This window comes from Oncorhynchus nerka, linkage group LG14 (genome assembly GCF_034236695.1).
Source record: "Oncorhynchus nerka isolate Pitt River linkage group LG14, Oner_Uvic_2.0, whole genome shotgun sequence".
Lineage (NCBI taxonomy): Eukaryota > Metazoa > Chordata > Actinopteri > Salmoniformes > Salmonidae > Oncorhynchus > Oncorhynchus nerka.
This window is the reverse complement of record NC_088409.1, coordinates 17,010,517-17,030,689: the sequence shown is the minus strand read 5'-3', so window position 1 is coordinate 17,030,689 and position 20,173 is coordinate 17,010,517. Positions and strand designations below refer to the sequence as shown.

The window sequence follows — 20,173 nt, the reverse complement described above, 5'->3', positions numbered from 1 at the left end:
ATGGCTAATGTGTTATAAATGCAATAGCACATAGTTCAATCGGATAAAAAGCTGATCATTTTGACCTGCACAGCCATGGGACATGGCATGCATTTCCTTCTAGAGTATAAATATCTGATAAAGCTCTGTTTAGACTGAAATGTCAGGCTTTAATCTTTATATCAACTACTACTATACTGTATGCTTGGAAAACATGCTCTTACTTTGTGAAGCCACTGTGTGTAGTTGTCCATGACGTTCTCCAGGTGTTGGATCCTCTGGCTCCCCAGAGCCGGGGCCAGTCCTGGGAGCTTGGGCTTTTTCAGGGGGGCATCTCCCTGTAGAGTGTTCCCCTGGTACTGGCCCTGTCCCTGGCTGGTGCTGGAGCTGCCAACCCCCTCCGCCTCCATCAAACACGGCCTGTTCCCCCCAGCGTTATCTGGTAGCAGGAAGGTATAGGTGCAGGATCCGTGCTGGATAGAGTTGTACTGGCGAGCGTTAGTGTTAGTGCTGGCGCTCATGGACCCGCTGCCAGCTATGTCCCCTGGGCCCCTGGGCAGCTCTTCCAGAGACACAGACACATAGCCCGTCAGTAGCAGCAGAAGGGCAGCCAGAACCAGCCAGATCATGTGGCAGCTGGGCGGGCAGGGCAGGAAGTACCACGGCATGGCAGCAGGAAACACAGGCTAACGGTCCTCTTTTATGGCTTCTGTCTCTCTTCACAGCATGTCTTCCTGTCCTGTCGTCAATCAGACGGTTGGGAGGTAGACCGTCGATCCAGAAAGATGGCCGCTTCCCATCAGTAGGAATGGATGAGTAGTCCTCTCAAGTGTCAGTGTGGAACTCATCCCAATTCATCACCAGTTGTCTTGTTAGTTGTTGTTGCTGGTCCAGATCCAGGACAGGGATCCACACTACACAGTTGTGTGATGTAGACTACATTGTCAGTCAGTGGAGTGATCTGTGTTGTATCCTCCTCCTCATGGCTGGCTGTATGTAGTGCTGTTCCTCATGTCTGCCTGTCTGCATGTGAGTTTAGAGTGCTTTAACGGGGGGGGGGGGACACTGGAACGTCCAACTCTGGGCAGGCTCTGTGCCTCCCATACTGAGGGACTGATCGAATGGAATGTGAGAGAGAGAGAGTATGGGGTTGTGTGTGTTTGAGAGAGAGCGAGAGAGAGAGGTATGAGATTCAGTTCTATTAATATAGTCCTGATTTGAAAACACTTCCACAACACAGGCTTGAATGAATGCCTGGTCCATATATAATGACCCCACAGTCTGTAATTCAGACAGATATCTACCGAGAGCAGGAGATGGGCTCTCAGACACTCTTTATGTACAGTGTCTTCATTTCATCTTCATTTAATCATGCAATCATATCCAGCTCTCCCTCATAGGAATGTAAACGTCTCCCATATAGAAAATAAAACGTTGTTTCAATGTATGGAAGGAGAATGGTTTTCTGGGGAAATGAGGGCCAACTCTGAGGGCACGCTCTGCCATCTTTAAAAGAACAAACCGTTTTCGGTTTTAAGGTACCCTGATTTGATACAACAAGCTTTTTTCTATTTTTCTGTTAGACAGTGTTGGTCAATTACATTGACATCCAGAAAGTCAATTTAAACATGACATGAACAAAATGCAGAACCCAATAGAATCATGTCACTGAGCAGACACATTTTGTAGCCTACCATTGTTTACTATGGCATGCCAGATTACATATTTACTTGTGAAAAACACAAATTTGTTTGAACATGAAAAAGAATGTGTGTGTTTCCCTAGACCCCTGCTAGACTTCAGGACTGAAGAGGAGGTGTAGGAATCAAACTAAAGAGTCCTGCTAGACTTCAGGACTGAAGAGGATGTGTAGGAATCAAACTAAAGACTCCTGCTAGACTTCAGCACTGAAGAGGAGGTGTAGGAATCAAACTAAAGACCCCTGCTAGACTTCAGGACTGAAGAGGAGGTGTAGGAATCAAACTAAAGACTCCTGCTGGACTTCAGGCCTGAAGAGGAGGTGTAGGAATCAAACTATAGACTCCTGCTAGACTTCAGGCCTGAAGAGGAGAAGTAGAAGGATGGAGCAGAAGCTGACTTTTTCTATGTCCTCATTCTAGTGACCATGCTGGGGTTGTTGTCAGAAAGCTGCTCTTTCACCCATTTGGCTCGTAGACCCTGCTATGCTCCTTACTCTCCTGCCACAGACAGTCACAGTGGAGCCTCAGAGAGGCTCGACTCTCTCCTCCTCATGTTTTAGTTCTAGAATGAAACCCTGTGTTACTGAGAGGTATGTGCCAAAGCCAAACTTGGAACTGGACTCCAAGTTCACACTTTAAATGACTCCAGTGCATAAATACAGTACACACATTTGTCTAGAGACCCATAGTGCTGTTTGTTCGACACACTTTCAAGTTAAGTTAAGTGATAGTGATAATATTCAAATCAGGACATTGGTGAGGTAGGTGTTTGGCTACTGCAGGGGTAGTCAACCCTGTTCCAACCAGGCATCACACTGAGCTACTTAGCTAATTGATCAGTTCAGTGATTGCCTAAATTCAACACACCTGGTCGGTTAAATGAAAAACTTGAAGCGACAGCTGCACTCCAGGACCAGGGTTGCCTACCCATGGGCTTCAGCTACGGGAATCCATGGAGTAGCAATGTAGGTCTACATGAAATGATGAGAAAAGCGTCCCTGCATTGTTATTGTTACAGTAACACAGGCCTTACTAAACTATCATCAGGAGAGCTTGTGTGAACACTGTGTGCAGACTCAGAACACACCAAACACCACCACAAATTATTCTCATGTCATCCAGGCTTGGCCACCAGTGTGTCTCAATCTGTATAGTTTGTTTTGGAAAGGGTGTGTGTGTGTTTCACTTGATTGAATGAATCCGACTTTAGAGATTTGGCGTGAACTATTTGTGAATGAAGTCACCCTTGTGAAGAGGGTCAAATGAAGCAACAAGTGATGGCTTAATATCCCCCTAGTGATGGCTTAATATCCCCCTAGTGATGGCTTCATATCCCCCTAGTGATGGCTTCATATCCCCCTAGTGATGGCTTCATATCCCCGTAGTGATGGCTTCATATCTCCCTAGTGATGGCTTCATATCCCCTAGTGATGGCTTCATATCCCCCTAGTGATGGCTTCATATCCCCCTAGTGATGGCTTCATATCCCCCTAGTGATGGCTTCATATCCCACTAGTGATGGCTTCATATCTCCCTAGTGATGGCTTCATATCCCCCTAGTGATGGCTTCATATCCCCCTAGTGATGGCTTAATATCCCCCTAGTGATGGCTTCATATCTCCCTAGTGATGGCTTCATACCCCCCTAGTGATGGCTTCATATCCCCCTAGTGATGGCTTAATATCTCCCTAGTGATGGCTTAATATCCCACTAGTGATGGCTTCATATCTCCCTAGTGATGGCTTCATATCCCCCTAGTGATGGCTTCATATCCCCTAGTGATGGCTTCATATCCCCTAGTGATGGCTTAATATCCCCTAGTGATGATGGCTTAATATCCCCTATATCTCCCTAGTGATGGCTTCATATCCCCCTAGTGATGGCTTCATATCCTTCTAGTGATGGCTTCATATCCCCCTAGTGATGGCTTAATATCTCCCTAGTGATGGCTTCATATCCCCCTAGTGATGGCTTCATATCCCCCTAGTGATGGCTTAATATCCCCCTAGTGATGGCTTCATATCTCCCTAGTGATGGCTTCATATCCCCCTAGTGATGGCTTCATATCCTTCTAGTGATGGCTTCATATCCCCCTAGTGATGGCTTAATATCTCCCTAGTGATGGCTTCATATCCCCCTAGTGATGGCTTCATATCCCCTAGTGATGGCTTCATATCCCCCTAGTGATGGCTTAATATCTCCCTAGTGATGGCTTCATATCCCCCTAGTGATGGCTTCATATCCCCCTAGTGATGGCTTCATATCTCCCTAGTGATGGCTTCATATCCCCCTAGTGATGGCTTCATATCTCCCTAGTGATGGCTTCATATCCCCCTAGTGATGGCTTCATATCCCCCTAGTGATGGCTTCATATCCCCCTAGTGATGGCTTAATATCTCCCTAGTGATGGCTTCATATCCCCCTAGTGATGGCTTCATATCCCCCTAGTGATGGCTTCATATCCCCCTAGTGATGGCTTAATATCTCCCTAGTGATGGCTTCATATCCCCCTAGTGATGGCTTCATATCCCCCTAGTGATGGCTTAATATCTCCCTAGTGATGGCTTCATATCCCCCTAGTGATGGCTTCATATCCCCCTAGTGATGGCTTCATTTCCCCCTAGTGATGGCTTCATATCCCCCTAGTGAATGCTTCATATCCCCCTAGTGATGGCTTCATATCCCCCTAGTGATGGCTTCATATCCCCCTAGGCTGACCAACTGAGGGATAATTAGAATCAATACTGTAACAGTCCACTAGATGGTGACCAGTTGAGGGAAGCTTAAAGTCAATACTGTAACTGTCCACTAGATGGTGACCAATTTAGGAAAGATTAGAGTCAATACTGTAACTGTCCACTAGATGGTGACCAATTTAGGAACGATTAGAGTCAATACTGTAATTGTCCACTAGATGACAATCCAACACCTATTATATTGTAAAGATTGAAGAAGTGGAATGTTGAGCTGAGGACTTCACAGAGAGAAGATAAAACAGTAAGATAACTCTTTATAATATATCCATATACTACACTTAAAAATACAAGATTATTCTACAATTATTACAGGAAGGAAAACCTCATGAATTTATATATTGAGCAAAAACATAAACAACACTTTTACAGTTACAGTTCATATAAGGAAATCAGTCATTTTAAATCATTTCATTAGGCCCTTAATTATGGACTTCATATGAAAGGGCAGGGACGCAGCCATGCGTGGGAATAGGAGGGCATAGGCCCACCCACTAGGGAGCCAGGCCCAGCCAATCAGAATGGGCTTTATTACAGACAGAAATACTCCTCAGTTTCATCAGCTGTCCCGGTGGCTGGTCTCAGACAATCTCGCAGGAAAAGAAGCCAGATGTGGAGATTCTGGGCTGGCATGGTTACATGTGGTCTGCGGTTGTGAGGCCGGTTAGACGTACTGCCCAATTCTTTAAAACAATGCTGGAGGCAGCTTATGGTAGAGAAGTTAACATTAAATTCTCTGGCAACAGCTCTGGTGGACATTCCTGCAGTCAGCATGCCAATTGCACGCTGTCTCGAAACTTGAGACATCTGTGGCATTGTGTTGTGAGACAAAACTGCACATTTTAGAGTGTCTTTTGTCCCCATCACAAGGTGCACCTGTGTAATGATCATGCTGTTTAATCAGCTTCTTGATATGCCACACCTGCCAGGAGGATGGATTATCTTGGGAAAGGATAAATACTAACAGAGATAAAGAAATGTGTGCACAACATTTGAGAGAAATATGCTTTTTGTGTTAATGAAACATTTCTGGGATCTTTTATTTCAGCTCATGAAACATGGGACCAACACTTTACATGTTGCGTTTATATTTCTGTTCAGTATACATCTGCCCTCACAAAGGGGACCTTCAGGCTTCAACTAATAAAAACAATGTAAAGAAAGAGAGCGCTGATGAATAGTTCAATGCATAGGGGAGGAGGAAAATAGAGAGCGAGAGAGAGAGAGAGAGAGTGAAGAGAGAGAGTGTGAAGAGAGAGAGGGTGAAGAGAGAGAGGGTGAAGAGAGAGAGGGTGAAGAGAGAGAGGGTGAAGAGAGAGAGAGTGAAGAGAGAGAGTGTGAAGAGAGAGAGAGTGAAGAGAGAGAGAGAGTGAAGAGAGAGTTGAGAGAAAGAGTGAAGAGAGAGAGAGGGTGAAAAGAGAGAGGAGGAAAAAGATGAGTCAGATGCATTAACATATAAAAAGCTTCAGCTCAGGACAATCTAAAGGGATTGTATGGGATATTTGCATAAAGGAGATTAAAGCAGAATATTAAGTCAATAAAGGCTTCCAACCTGGTACAATTGTCAAGTCAACGTCGATTCCAAGTTGGTGCAAAGAAATGGCGTGGACACAATGTTGATTCAACCAGTGTGTGGCCAGTGGGTTGTATTTCTGACAGGAAAAGATCATTAGAGACCCATTGAATTGCACCATCTAGTCTTCAAGAGGCTCCTTAGTTCCTTTAAGACGCAAATCAATACTTTGTGAAGTGAGCAGGAAAATACTTTGTCTTATAAAATGGTATTTTGACGTTTAATGCAAAGGGGAGGTGTGGGGAGTAATGCACAGCAAAGCAAAGCACAATGCCATTTAGAAATACCATTTATGTCATTTGAACAAGATGCATTTTCCTTTGTAGTTCATTTCCCACACAGAATTATACTGCACATTCCCAAGCAATGGACATTGGTTATGAGTTGATAATAAGCTTATAACAAGTAATAATGCATCAAATATAGTGATTTTATGTCAATTGTTAAACATTGAGCTACTCCACCTTTCAGTTAACTCTGACCACTCCCACTCCATCAGGAATATGAATAGAACTATTCCCTAGTGGCTCATCAGAATAGTCCAGTCACATGTTCCATTCTGCTTACACAAGCAACATGGATCCTGCTGTAGCTATGTGCTCACATTGCAGGAAATAAAGCCAGGCATTTTTGAAAGTTTTGATTCCTGAGAAACAATTCTCAGCTAACTTCTCAGACATTACACACGGTTCCTCTTTTTCACAAGAAAGTCCTGCGCGCACACAGACACAGACGACACACACGTTTTGTCCTTCTGTCCTCGTGGAGAACTAAAATGGATTTCCATTCACAATCCTATTTTCCCTAAACCTTAACCCAACCCTTACCTTAACCGGTAACCCTAAACCTAACCCTAACCCCTGACCATAATTCTAACCCTAATTCTTACCCTAATAACACTAAACCCTAAGTTTAAAATAGCCTTTGTCCTCATGGGGACAAGGGAAATGTCCCCATTAGCATTTCCCTTGTTTTACCTTCTAGCCATGGTGGCCAAAATAATGTTAATAATGATTCAAGTTAGGGTTAGGTAAAGGTTATGGTTATGGTTATGGTAAGGGTAGGGGTTAAGTTTAGGGTTTAGGGTAGGAGTGTCACGTTCGTCGTAAGGATTAGACCAAGGCGCAGCGTGAGTAGAGTTCCACATCATTTTAATAAATCGAAACTCACTGAAAAAAACAACAAACAACAAAACGAAACGTGAAGCTACTGATGTGCACTAAGGCAACTATACATAGGACAAGATCCCACAACACAAATTAGGAAAATGGCTACCTAAATATGATCCCCAATCAGAGACAATGATAAACAGCTGTCTCTGACTGGGAACCATATCAGGCCAATATAGACATACAAAAACTAGAGTACCCACCCAAGTCACACCCTGACCTAACCAAAATATATAGAAAAACAGAGATATCTAAAGTCAGGGCATGACAAGGAGTTAGGGTTAGGTAAGGGTTACGTTTAGGGTAGGGGTTAGGGTTAGGTAAGGGTTATGGTAAGGGTAGGGGTTAAATTGAGGGTTTAGGGTAGGAGTTAGGGTTAAGTAAGGGTTATGGTTATGGTAGGGGTTAAGTTTAGGGTTTAGGGTAGGGGTTAGGGTTATGTTATGGTAAGGGTAGGGTAGGGGTTAGGGTTAGTAAGGGTTATCGTAAGGGTAGGGGCTAGGTGAGGGTTTAGGGTAGGAGTTAGGGTTAGGGTTAGGTATGGGTTAAGGTTAGGTATGGGTTAAGGTTAGGGTTTAGTGTAGGAGTTAGGGTAAGGGTAGTGGTTAAGTTTAGGGTTTAGGGTAGGAGATGGGGTTAAGTAAGGGTTATGGTTATGGTAAGGGTAGGGGTTAAGTTTAGGGTAGGAGTTAGGGTTAGATAAGGGTTATGATAAGGGTAGGGGTTAAGGTTAGGGTTTAGGGTTAGGTAAGGGTTATGGTAAGGGCAGGGGCAGGGGTTCAGGTTAGGGTTTAGGGTAGAGACGTTCCAAGGATTCCGGGTAGCAATAACCCCAATGTAATTGGGAACTGGGCATTTTTATACTTTTTTTTTTTTTCACCTTTATTTAACCAGGTAGGCTAGTTGAGAACAAGTTCTCATTTGCAACTGCGACCTGGCCAAGATAAAGCATAGCACTGTGAACAGACAACACAGAGTTACACCTGGAGTAAACAATTAACAAGTCAATAACACAGAAAAAAAGAAGAAAAAAAAGAGTCTATATCCATTGTGTGCAAAAGGCATGAGGAGGTAGGTGAATAATGACCATTTAGCAGATTAACACTGGAGTGATAAATGATCAGATGGTCATGTACAGGTAGAGATATTGATGTGCAAAAGAGCAGAAAAGTAAATAAATATAAACAGTATGGGGAAGAGGGAGGTAAAATTGGGTGGGCTATTTACCGATAGACTATGTACAGCTGCAGCGATCGGTTAGCTGCTCAGATAGCTGATGTTTGAAGTTGGTGAGGGAGATAAAAGTCTCCAACTTCAGCGATTTTTGCAATTCGTTCCAGTCACAGGCAGCAGAGAACTGGAACGAAAGGCGGCCAAATGAGGTGTTGGCTTTAGGGATGATCAGTGAGATACACGTGCTGGAGCGCGTGCTACGGGTGGGTGTTGCCATCGTGACCAGTGAACTGAGATAAGGTGGAGCTTTACCTAGCATGGACTTGTAGATGACCTGGAGCCAGTGGGTATGGCGACGAATATGTAGCGAGGGCCAGCCGACTAGAGCATACAGGTCGCAGTGGTGGGTGGTATAAGGTGCTTTAGTAACAAAACGGATGGCACTGTGATAAACTGGATCCAGTTTGCCGAGTAGAGTGTTGGAAGCGATTTTGTAGATGACATCGCCGAAGTCGAGGATCGGTAGGATAGTCAGTTTTACTAGGGTAAGTTTGGCAGCGTGAGTGAAGGAGGCTTTGTTGCGGAATAGAAAGCCGACTCTAGATTTGATTTTAGATTGGAGATGTTTGATATGAGTCTGGAAGGAGAATTTGCAGTCTAGCCAGACACCTAGGTACTTATAGATGTCCACATATTCTAGGTCGGAACCATCCAGGGTGGTGATGCTAGTCGGGCGTGCGGGTGCAGGCAGCGAACGGTTGAAAAGCATGCATTTGGTTTTACTAGCGTTTAAGAGCAGTTGGAGGCCACGGAAGGAGTGTTGTATGGCATTGAAGCTCGTTTGGAGGTTAGATACCACAGTGTCCCAGGACGGGCCGGAAGTATACAGAATGGTGTCGTCTGCGTAGAGGTGGATCAACATGACCCTAAGCATGATGGGATGTTAATTGCTTAATTAACTCAGGAACCACACCTGTGTGGAAGCACCGGCTTTCAATATACGTTGTATCCCTCATTGTCTCTTTATGTTGGCAGTTACCTGTATACAGTGGGGCAAAAAGTATTTAGTCAGCCAATGGTGCAAGTTCTCCCACTTAAAAAGATAAGAGAGGCCTGTAATTTGTATCATAGGTACACTTCAACTATGGCAGACAAAATGAGAAAAGAAATCCAGAAAATCACATTGTAGGATTTTTCATTTATTTATTTGCAAATTATGGTGGAAAATAAGTATTTGGTCAATAACAAAAGTGTATCTCAATACTTTGTTATATACCCTTTGTTGGCAATGACAGAGGTCAAATGTTTTCTGTAAGTCTTCACAAGGTTTTCACACACTGTTGCTGGTATTTTGGCCCATTCCTCCATGCAGATCTCCTCTAGAGCAGTGATGTTTTGGGGTTGTTGCTGGGCAACACGGACTTTCAACTCCCTCCAAAGATTTTCTATGGGGTTGAGATCTGGAGACTGGCTAGGCCACTCCAGGACCTTGAAATACTTCTTACGAAGCCACTCCTTCGTTGCCCGGGCGGTGTGTTTGGGATCATTGTCATGCTGAAAGACCCAGCCACGTTTCATCTTCAATGCCCTTGCTGATGGAAGGAGGTTTTCACTCAAAATCTCATGATACATGGCCCCATTCATTCTTTCCTTTACACGGATCAGTCGTCCTGGTCCCTTTGCAGAAAAACAGCCCCATGCTTCACAGTAGGTATGGTGTTCTTTGGATGCAAATCAGCATTCTTTGTGCTCCAAACATGACGAGTTGAGTTTTTACCAAAAAGTTATATTTTGGTTTCATCTGACCATATGACATTCTCCCAATCTTCTTCTGGATCATCTAAATGCTCTCTAGCAAACTTCAGACAGGCCTGGACATGTACTGGCTTAAGCAGGGGGACAAGTCTGGCACTGCAGGATTTGGGTCCCTGGCGGCGTAGTGTGTTACTGATGGTAGGCTTTGTTACTTTGGTCCCAGCTCTCTGCAGGTCATTCACTAGGTCCCCCCATGTAGTTCTGGGATTTTTGCTCACCGTTCTTGTGATCATTTTGTCCCCACGGTGTGAGATCTTGCGTGGAGCCCCAGATCGAGGGAGATTATCAGTGGTCTTGTATGTCTTCCATTTCCTAATAATTGCTCCCACATTTGATTTCTTCAAACCAAGCTGCTTACCTATTGCAGATTCAGTCTTCCCAGCCTGGTGCAGGTCTACAATTTTGTTTCTGGTGTCCTTTGACAGCTCTTTGGTCTTGGCCATAGTGGAGTTTGGAGTGTTACTGTTTGAGGTTGTGGACAGGTGTCTTTTATACTGATAACAAGTTCAAACAGGTGCCATTAATACAGGTGACGAGTGGAGGACAGAGGAGCCTCTTAAAGAACAAATTACAGGTCTGTGAGAGCCAGAAATTTTGCTTGTTTGTAGGTGACCAAATACTTATTTTCCACCATAATTTGCAAATAAATTCATAAAAAATCCTACAATGTGATTTTCTGGATTTTTTTTCTCATTTTGTCTGTCATAGTTGAAGTGTACCGATGATGAAAATTACAGGCCTCTCTCATCTTTTTAAGTGGGAGAACTTGCACAATTGGTGGCTGAATAAATACTTTTTTGCCCCACTGTATATCTACACAGTGTATGGCTCTGCTACAAACGGGAAAATGCAGAACAGCTGAACTGCACAGTAACGTTACCATATTTCATGGTTAGCTATAGACTTTCTCTCTCCTTAATCTCTCCCTCTATTTCTCCTTTTCCCATTTCCTTCCTGTAAATGTGATATTGGTAGTTTTAGCTGAGCTTGCTGGTCCTGTGCCTAGCACAGCTCCTGGGCAATAAGTGAGTCTCTATTGATGGCTTTCCAATCCATCAGCTCAGGAGTCCTGATAGAGAGCAACAGCCTACTTTCAATCCAGCCAACAACACTGTCACATCTCATTCAGCTACCTGCCTGGCCTTCATGACCACAGGTTTATGTCTCTAACCATGTTTCTGTGCCTGTGTCCCAAATGGCATCCTATTGGTCCATAATGGTGCCACTACACTCTTAGAAAGAAAAGTGCTATCTAGAACCTAAAAGGGCTATTTGGCGCTCCCTAAAATAGAACCCGTTGAAGAACCCTTGTTGGTTCCAGGTAGAACCCTTTTGGGTTCCATGTAGAACCCTATGTGGAAAGGGTTTTACCTGGAACCAAAAAGGGTTCGTCAAAGGGTTATCTTTTGGGGACAGCCAACGAACCACTTAATGTTCTAGATACTCTCTTAGGGGGGAAAAGTCCTATGTAAAATAAAAATATATGTAAAAAACGGTTCTTCAAAGTGGACTGGGCCCTTGTCAAAAGTAGTGCACTACATAGTGAATAGGGTGCCATTTGAAACTGAGCCAATACCTTACCTCTACACTGACAACACAGGAACTAAAACCAATGGGACAATGTGTACACAATAACACAGATATTGCTCAGGACTAGATGGAGGCTTGTTTGTAGGGCACTGCATCACAGCCACACAACAGATGGGTTGCAGTACAGACACAAACAACAAACCATGTGGTCTGTAAAAGTGTAGATGACTGGAGAGTAGCCAAAACTAAATGCATGCTTTTCAACCGATCGCTGCCCGCACCTGCCCGCCTGACTAGCATCACTACTCTAGACGGTTCTGACTTAGAATATGTGGACAACTACAAATACCTAGGTGTCTGGTTAGACTGTAAACTCTCCTTCCAGACTCATATTAAACATCTCCAATCCTAAATTAAATCTAGAATCGGCTTCCTATTTCGCAACAAAGCCTCCTTCACTCATGCTGCCAAACGTACCCTCGTTAAACTAACTAGCCTACCAATCCTCGACTTCGGCGATGTCATTTACAAAATAGCCTCCAACACTCTACTCAGCAAACTGGATGCAGTCTATCACAGTGCCATCCGTTTTGTCACCAAAGCCCCATATACTACCCACCACTGTGACCTGTATGCTCTCGTCGGCAGGCCCTCGCTACATATTCGTCGCCAGACCCACTGGCTCCAGGTCGTCTATAAGTCTTTGCTAGGTAAATCTCCGCATTATCTCAGCTCACTGGTCACCATAACAACACCTACCCGTAGCACGCGCTCCAGCAAGTATATCTCACTGGTCATCCCCAAAGCCAACACTTACTTTGGTCGCCTTTCCTTCCAGTTCTCTGCTGCTAATGACTGGAACAAATTGCAAAAATCACTGAAGTTGGAGACTTATATCTCCCTCTCTAAGCATCAGCTATCTGAGCAGCTTACCGATCGCTACTTCGCTACTATGGCCTATTTATTACCTCCTCACGCCATTTGCACACATTGTATATAGACTTTTTCTATTGTGTTATTGACTGTACGTTTGTTTATTCCATGTGTAACTCTCTGTTGTTGTTTGTGTCGCACTGCTTTGCTTTATCTTGACCAGGTCGCAGTTGGAAATGAGAACTTGTGTATATATATATATATATATATATATATACACATACATTGTTTAAATAGAGTAATATACAAATTATGTCCGTCTCAAATGGCACCATACTCCCTATATAGTGCACTACTTTTGACCAGAGCTTGATGGGCCCTATGGGCCCTGGTCTAAAGTAATGCACTATAAAAGGGAATAGGGTGCCATTTGGGACAGATCCATTGTGTTTCTACTGTTGACAGCAGCTAACACCAGTCGTTTATAAAGCAGTCTTATCTTTGCCCGGGGAGTTCTGCTCTTACTTTGTCTCAGTGCTGCTGTAGTGTTTGTTTTCCCAGAGAAGTGAAGAAGCAGTGTTTTTGCTAAACATACTGTATATTATCTCTGGGCCAACAGCACAGTAATGAGGCCAGCCTGCATCTAGCTCCCACATCATTGTGGCTTGTGAGGGTACTTGTGGGCTACGTGCTGGAACTAGAATCTTGGGTAAATAAATGAAAATTCCATTATGAACATTCCATCTCAACCTCAGTCTCTCTGTTGGAAACACACAGAACCTCCACCATTTATATGATGCTATTGAATTCCAGAATGTGACCACAGATAATGTGACCACAGATAATATGACCACAGAAGCTCAATCAAGATAAATAGCATAACACACTTCCCAAATTGAAAGGGCAACATTGTTCTGAAAAATTCAGCGTCAATTATCTGATATATGACGAATAACATATACATCGCTACCTCCCCTCAAAAGAAACCCACCGCTTTTTGAATGAACAATGACTTTTACTCTTAAATGATCTCTATGTACTAAAGGTGTTGGCTAAGATACCTGCTACAGCTCCAGTTAAACATCCCTATTAGAGCAACATCTATTTAAGAGGTCAGCTCCAGTTAAACATCACTATTAGAGCAACATCTATTTAAGAGGTCAGCTCCAGTTAAACATCACTATTAGAGCAACATCTATTTAAGAGGTCAGCTCCAGTTAAACATCACTATTAGAGCAACATCTATTTAAGAGGTCAGCTCCAGTTAAACATCACTATTAGAGCAACACCTATTTAAGAGGTCAGCTCCAGTTAAACATCCCTATTAGAGCAACATCTATTTAAGAGGTCAGCTCCAGTTAAACATCACTATTAGAGCAACACCTATTTAAGAGGTCAGCTCCAGTTAAACATCACTATTAGAGCAACATCTATTTAAGAGGTCAGCTCCAGTTAAACATCACTATTAGAGCAACATCTATTTAAGAGGTCAGCTCCAGTTAAACATCACTATTAGAGCAACACCTATTTAAGAGGTCAGCTCCAGTTAAACATCCCTATTAGAGCAACATCTATTTAAGAGGTCAGCTCCAGTTAAACATCACTATTAGAGCAACATCTATTTAAGAGGTCAGCTCCAGTTAAACATCACTATTAGAGCAACATCTATTTAAGAGGTCAGCTCCAGTTAAACATCCCTATTAGAGCAACATCTATTTAAGAGGTCAGCTCCAGTTAAACATCACTATTAGAGGAACATCTATTTAAGAGGTCAGCTCCAGTTAAACATCCCTATTAGAGCAACACCTATTTAAGAGGTCAGCTCCAGTTAAACATCCCTATTAGAGCAACATCTATTTAAGAGGTCACCTCCAGTTAAACATCACTATTAGAGCAACATCTATTTAAGAGGTCAGCTCCAGTTAAACATCACTATTAGAGCAACATCTATTTAAGAGGTCAGCTCCAGTTAAACATCCCTATTAGAGCAACATCTATTTAAGAGGTCAGCTCCAGTTAAACATCACTATTAGAGCAACATCTATTTAAGAGGTCAGCTCCAGTTAAACATCACTATTAGAGCAACATCTATTTAAGAGGTCAGCTCCAGTTAAACATCCCTATTAGAGCAACATCTATTTAAGAGGTCAGCTCCAGTTAAACATCACTATTAGAGGAACATCTATTTAAGAGGTCAGCTCCAGTTAAACATCCCTATTAGAGCAACACCTATTTAAGAGGTCAGCTCCAGTTAAACATCCCTATTAGAGCAACATCTATTTAAGAGGTCACCTCCAGTTAAACATCACTATTAGAGCAACATCTATTTAAGAGGTCAGCTCCAGTTAAACATCACTATTAGAGCAACATCTATTTAAGAGGTCAGCTCCAGTTAAACATCACTATTAGAGCAACATCTATTTAAGAGGTCAGCTCCAGTTAAACATCACTATTAGAGCAACATCTATTTAAGAGGTCAGCTCCAGTTAAACATCCCTATTAGAGCAACATCTATTTAAGAGGTCAGCTCCAGTTAAACATCCCTATTAGAGCAACATCTATTTAAGAGGTCAGCTCCAGTTAAACATCACTATTAGAGGAACATCTATTTAAGAGGTCAGCTCCAGTTAAACATCCCTATTAGAGCAACATCTATTTAAGAGGTCAGCTCCAGTTAAACATCACTATTAGAGCAACATCTATTTAAGAGCATCTGCCTCTAACCCTAGGAAGCTCTTTGCAACCTTCTCCTCCCTCCTGAATCCTCCTCCCCCTCCCCCCCTCCTCCCTCTCTGCAGATGACTTCGTCAACCATTTTGAAAAGAAGGTCGACGACATCCGATCCTCGTTTGCTAAGTCAAACGACACCGCTGGTTCTACTCACACTGCCCTACCCTGTGCTCTGACCTCTTTCTCCCCCCTCTCTCCAGATGAAATCTCGCGTCTTGTGACGGCCGGCCGCCCAACAACCTGCCCGCTTGACCCTATCCCCTCCTCTCTTCTCCAGACCATTTCCGGAGACCTTCTCCCTTACCTCACCTCGCTCATCAACTCATCCCTGACCGCTGGCTACGTCCCTTCCGTCTTCAAGAGAGCGAGAGTTGCACCCCTTCTGAAAAAACCTACACTCGATCCCTCCGATGTCAACAACTACAGACCAGTATCCCTTCTTTCTTTTCTCTCCAAAACTCTTGAACGTGCCGTCCTTGGCCAGCTCTCCCGCTATCTCTCTCAGAATGACCTTCTTGATCCAAATCAGTCAGGTTTCAAGACTAGTCATTCAACTGAGACAGCTCTTCTCTGTATCACGGAGGTGCTCCGCACTGCTAAAGCTAACTCTCTCTCCTCTGCTCTCATCCTTCTAGACCTATCGGCTGCCTTCGATACTGTGAACCATCAGATCCTCCTCTCCACCCTCTCCGAGTTGGGCATCTCCGGCGCGGCCCACGCTTGGATTGCGTCCTACCTGACAGGTCGCTCCTACCAGGTGGCGTGGCGAGAATCCGTCTCCACACCACGTGCTCTCACCACTGGTGTCCCCCAGGGCTCTGTTCTAGGCCCTCTCCTATTCTCGCTATACACCAAGTCACTTGGCTCTGTCATAACCTCACATGATCTCTCCTATCATTGCTATGCAGACGACACACAATTAATCTTCTCCTTTCCCCCTTCTGATGATCAGGTGGCGAATCGCATCTCTGCATGTCTGGCAGACATATCAGTGTGGATGACGGATCACCACCTCAAGCTGAACCTCGGCAAGACGGAGCTGCTCTTCCTCCCGGGGAAGGACTGCCCGTTCCATGATCTCGCCATCACGGTTGACAACTCCATTGTGTCCTCCTCCCAGAGCGCTAAGAACCTTGGCGTGATCCTGGACAACACCCTGTCGTTCTCAACTAACATCAAGGCGGTGGCCCGTTCCTGTAGGTTCATGCTCTACAACATCCGCAGAGTACGACCCTGCCTCACACAGGAAGCGGCGCAGGTCCTAATCCAGGCACTCGTCATCTCCCGTCTGGATTACTGCAACTCGCTGTTGGCTGGGCTCCCTGCCTGTGCCATTAAACCCCTACAACTCATCCAGAACGCCGCAGCCCGTCTGGTGTTCAACCTTCCCAAGTTCTCTCACGTCACCCCGCTCCTCCGCTCTTTCCACTGGCTTCCAGTTGAAGCTCGCATCCGCTACAAGACCATGGTGCTTGCCTACGGAGCTGTGAGGGGAACGGCACCTCAGTACCTCCAGGCTCTGATCAGGCCCTACACCCAAACAAGGGCACTGCGTTCATCCACCTCTGGCCTGCTCGCCTCCCTACCACTGAGGAAGTACAGTTCCCGCTCAGCCCAGTCAAAACTGTTCGCTGCTCTGGCCCCCCAATGGTGGAACAAACTCCCTCACGACGCCAGGACAGCGGAGTCAATCACCACCTTCCGGAGACACCTGAAACCCCACCTCTTTAAGGAATACCTAGGATAGGATAAAGTAATCCCTCTCACCCCCCTTAAAAGATTTAGATGCACTACTGTTCCACTGGATGTCATAAGGTGAATGCACCAATTTGTAAGTCAATTTGTAGAGCAACATCTATTTAAGAGGTCAGCTCCAGTTAAACATCACTATTAGAGCAACATCTAATTAAGAGGTCAGCTCCAGTTAAACATCCCTATTAGAGCAACATCTATTTAAGAGGTCAGCGACATAACATCAGTAAACATGATCAGACAGACAGTAATATCATCCTTTCAGTCTTGCTCAGGGTTGCATCAGCTTAGAGATCATTTTTCTTTCTATGAATTATGCAAACCCTTTCAGACAGTTTCTTCCAAGGGATGTACGTAACATATACACAGACTGAACTGGTGCTATGATTAAAAGGCAGTGACTGTTAGACATGTCTGTCTGGTCTGTTTACATTGCAGACATATCAACAAGCCCCAGCGTGTTATCCTAACGCTTGGTTTGTTTCATGTAAACACAAGGAAAAAAGACCTTGCCCTCATTTCATCGTTATTCAGAGCCTTGAAAAGACAGTGGATAAAGAATTTTAATTATGTTCAATTATATATTGAGTTTCCTTTATCCTTTTAACATGTTCCTCTTCTGCTTACTGACCCTCGTGACAGAAAAATACATGAATTGGGGTCAATTGCATCTAAATTCCAGGCAATTTAGACATGGAGTTGCACTCAAAGGAAGCAGAAGTCCTATGTCCAATTCAACTGACAGGAATGGATCCCAGCTCTGACATCATTCCAACGGGCACAGGGGAAGTCCTATGTCCAATTCAACTGTCAGGAATGGATCCCAGCTCTGACATCATTCCAACGGGCACAGGGGAAGTCCTATGTCCAATTCAACTGTCAGGAATGGATCCCAGCTCTGACATCATTCCAACGGGCACAGGGGAAGTCCTATGTCCAATTCAACTGTCAGGAATGGATCCCAGCTCTGACATCATTCCAACGGGCACAGGGGAAGTCCTATGTCCAATTCAACTGACAGGAATGGATCCCAGCTCTGACATCATTCCAACGGGCACAGGGGAAGTCCTATGTCCAATTCAACTGTCAGGAATGGATCCCAGCTCTGACATCATTCCAACGGGCACAGGGGAAGTCCTATGTCCAATTCAACTGTCAGGAATGGATCCCAGCTCTGACATCATTCCAACGGGCACAGGGGAAGTCCTATGTCCAATTCAACTGACAGGAATGGATCCCAGCTCTGACATCATTCCAACGGGCACAGGGGAAGTCCTATGTCCAATTCAACTGTCAGGAATGGATCCCAGCTCTGACATCATTCCAACGGGCACAGGGGAAGTCCTATGTCCAATTCAACTGTCAGGAATGGATCCCAGCTCTGACATCATTCCAACGGGCACAGGGGAAGTCCTATGTCCAATTCAACTGTCAGGAATGGATCCCAGCTCTGACATCATTCCAACGGGCACAGGGGAAGTCCTATGTCCAATTCAACTGACAGGAATGGATCCCAGCTCTGACATCATTCCAACGGGCACAGGGGAAGTCCTGGTAGATTGTTTGTTTTCTCACCCTCTCCTTGTGGGGAGGAAAATGCAACCTTTGTGAAAGCACATGGCTATGCATGCCAGGGCTCAACAGGGCATCAGAGTAACACAATCTTTACCCCTGGCTCCAAGTGGCAGTTCTCCACTGAGTTCCTGTGTGTTTCCAGTGAGGGTCTGACATTGACTAATGTAGTGATCAAGAGGACAGAACTAGAACCTTTTCACAAGTAACTTTTACATCCATTCACAGCCATTCCTCATTTAACTTCCTGCTCTTGATGGTTCTTCTTTCTGTTGTTCACTGAGTCTGTCTGTGGGCCTGGAGTCTGGGTCTCTGATATCTGGCGGTGCTCAGGAGAATTAGATGCAGCTTTAGGATCTTTCCCACCATCAGTCACTTCCTTTCTGCAGTCTGACTGCTTGGTGTTTCCTCTTTTCCTTTCCTCTCATGTCCAAACAGCAACACGTTAGAGACATTATCTGCAGGCCAGCGTCTCCTTTGTAAAGCGTTATTGTAAACCCCCCATAACACTCTGGGGGAGGAAAGATCATCTGTCAGATGATTTCTGTACTAGTGTTTGTGTGAGGTTCAACCTTCAAACTGACTGTTTGCTCCTTGTTCCAATACTTGTATTGTTGTGCAGTAAGTTCACTCATGTGGGACCAACTATTTCACTAAATCTGACTGGTTCTACATTTACAATGCTTTTATGACATCATTATTATTACTTTTCTCCCTGATTTCAATCTTGTCTCTTTACTGCAACTCCCCAACGGGCTCGAGAGAGAGAGAGAGAGAGGAGCAGGCGGAAACATGACCCACCTAACTGCCATCCTTAACATCTCCACTGACACGGACCTAAACACCCTGGAGGTGTTTTACTGTCTGTCTGCCCAATGACAATCCTCTCCAGACAATTCCACTCATTCCCCAAGCTGGTCTTCATTCCATCCACTAGAGGACTAACCATCTACATAACAATGCATTTAGGCTCTTAGTTCAACCAGTCCTCTACATATTCTGTTCTACCAGGTAATGGAGGGTGAGATGTAACCAGTCCTCTACATATTCTGTTATACCAGTTAATGGAGGGTGAGATGTAACCAGTCCTCTACATATTCTGTTATACCAGTTAATGGAGGGTGAGATGTAACCAGTCCTCTACATATTCTATTATACCAGTTAATGGAGGGTGAGATGTAACCAGTCCTCTACATATTCTGTTCTTCCAGTTAATGGAGGGTGAGATTTAACTAGTCCTCTACATATTCTGTTCTACCAGTTAATGGAGGGTGAGATGTAACCAGTCCTCTACATATTCTGTTATACCAGTTAATGGAGGGTGAGATTTAACCAGTCCTCTACATATTCTGTTCTACCAGTTAATGAAGGGTGAGATTTAACCAGTCCTCTACATATTCTGTTCTACCAGTTAATGGAGGGTGAGATGTAACCAGTCCTCTACATATTCTGTTCTACCAGTTAATGGAGGGTGAGATTTAACCAGTCCTCTACATATTCTGTTATACCAGTTAATGAAGGGTGAGATTTAACCATTTTTAAAATTGGGAATAG

The 20,173-nt window shown here is 44.3% G+C and overlaps 1 protein-coding gene across 1 annotated transcript in view; it reads right to left on the bottom strand.

Moving 5' to 3' along the window:
* The window catches only part of LOC115117307 (angiopoietin-1-like), a 23,393-nt gene extending 22,375 nt beyond the window's left edge, over positions 1 to 1,018 (bottom strand). Inside the window, exon 1 of the mRNA XM_065027577.1 lies at positions 204 to 1,018. Coding sequence (XP_064883649.1) covers positions 204 to 647 — 444 coding nt within the window. The 5' untranslated portion in view covers positions 648 to 1,018. The remainder of the gene's footprint in view (positions 1 to 203) is intronic.
* Between the last annotated feature and the right edge of the window lie 19,155 nt (positions 1,019 to 20,173).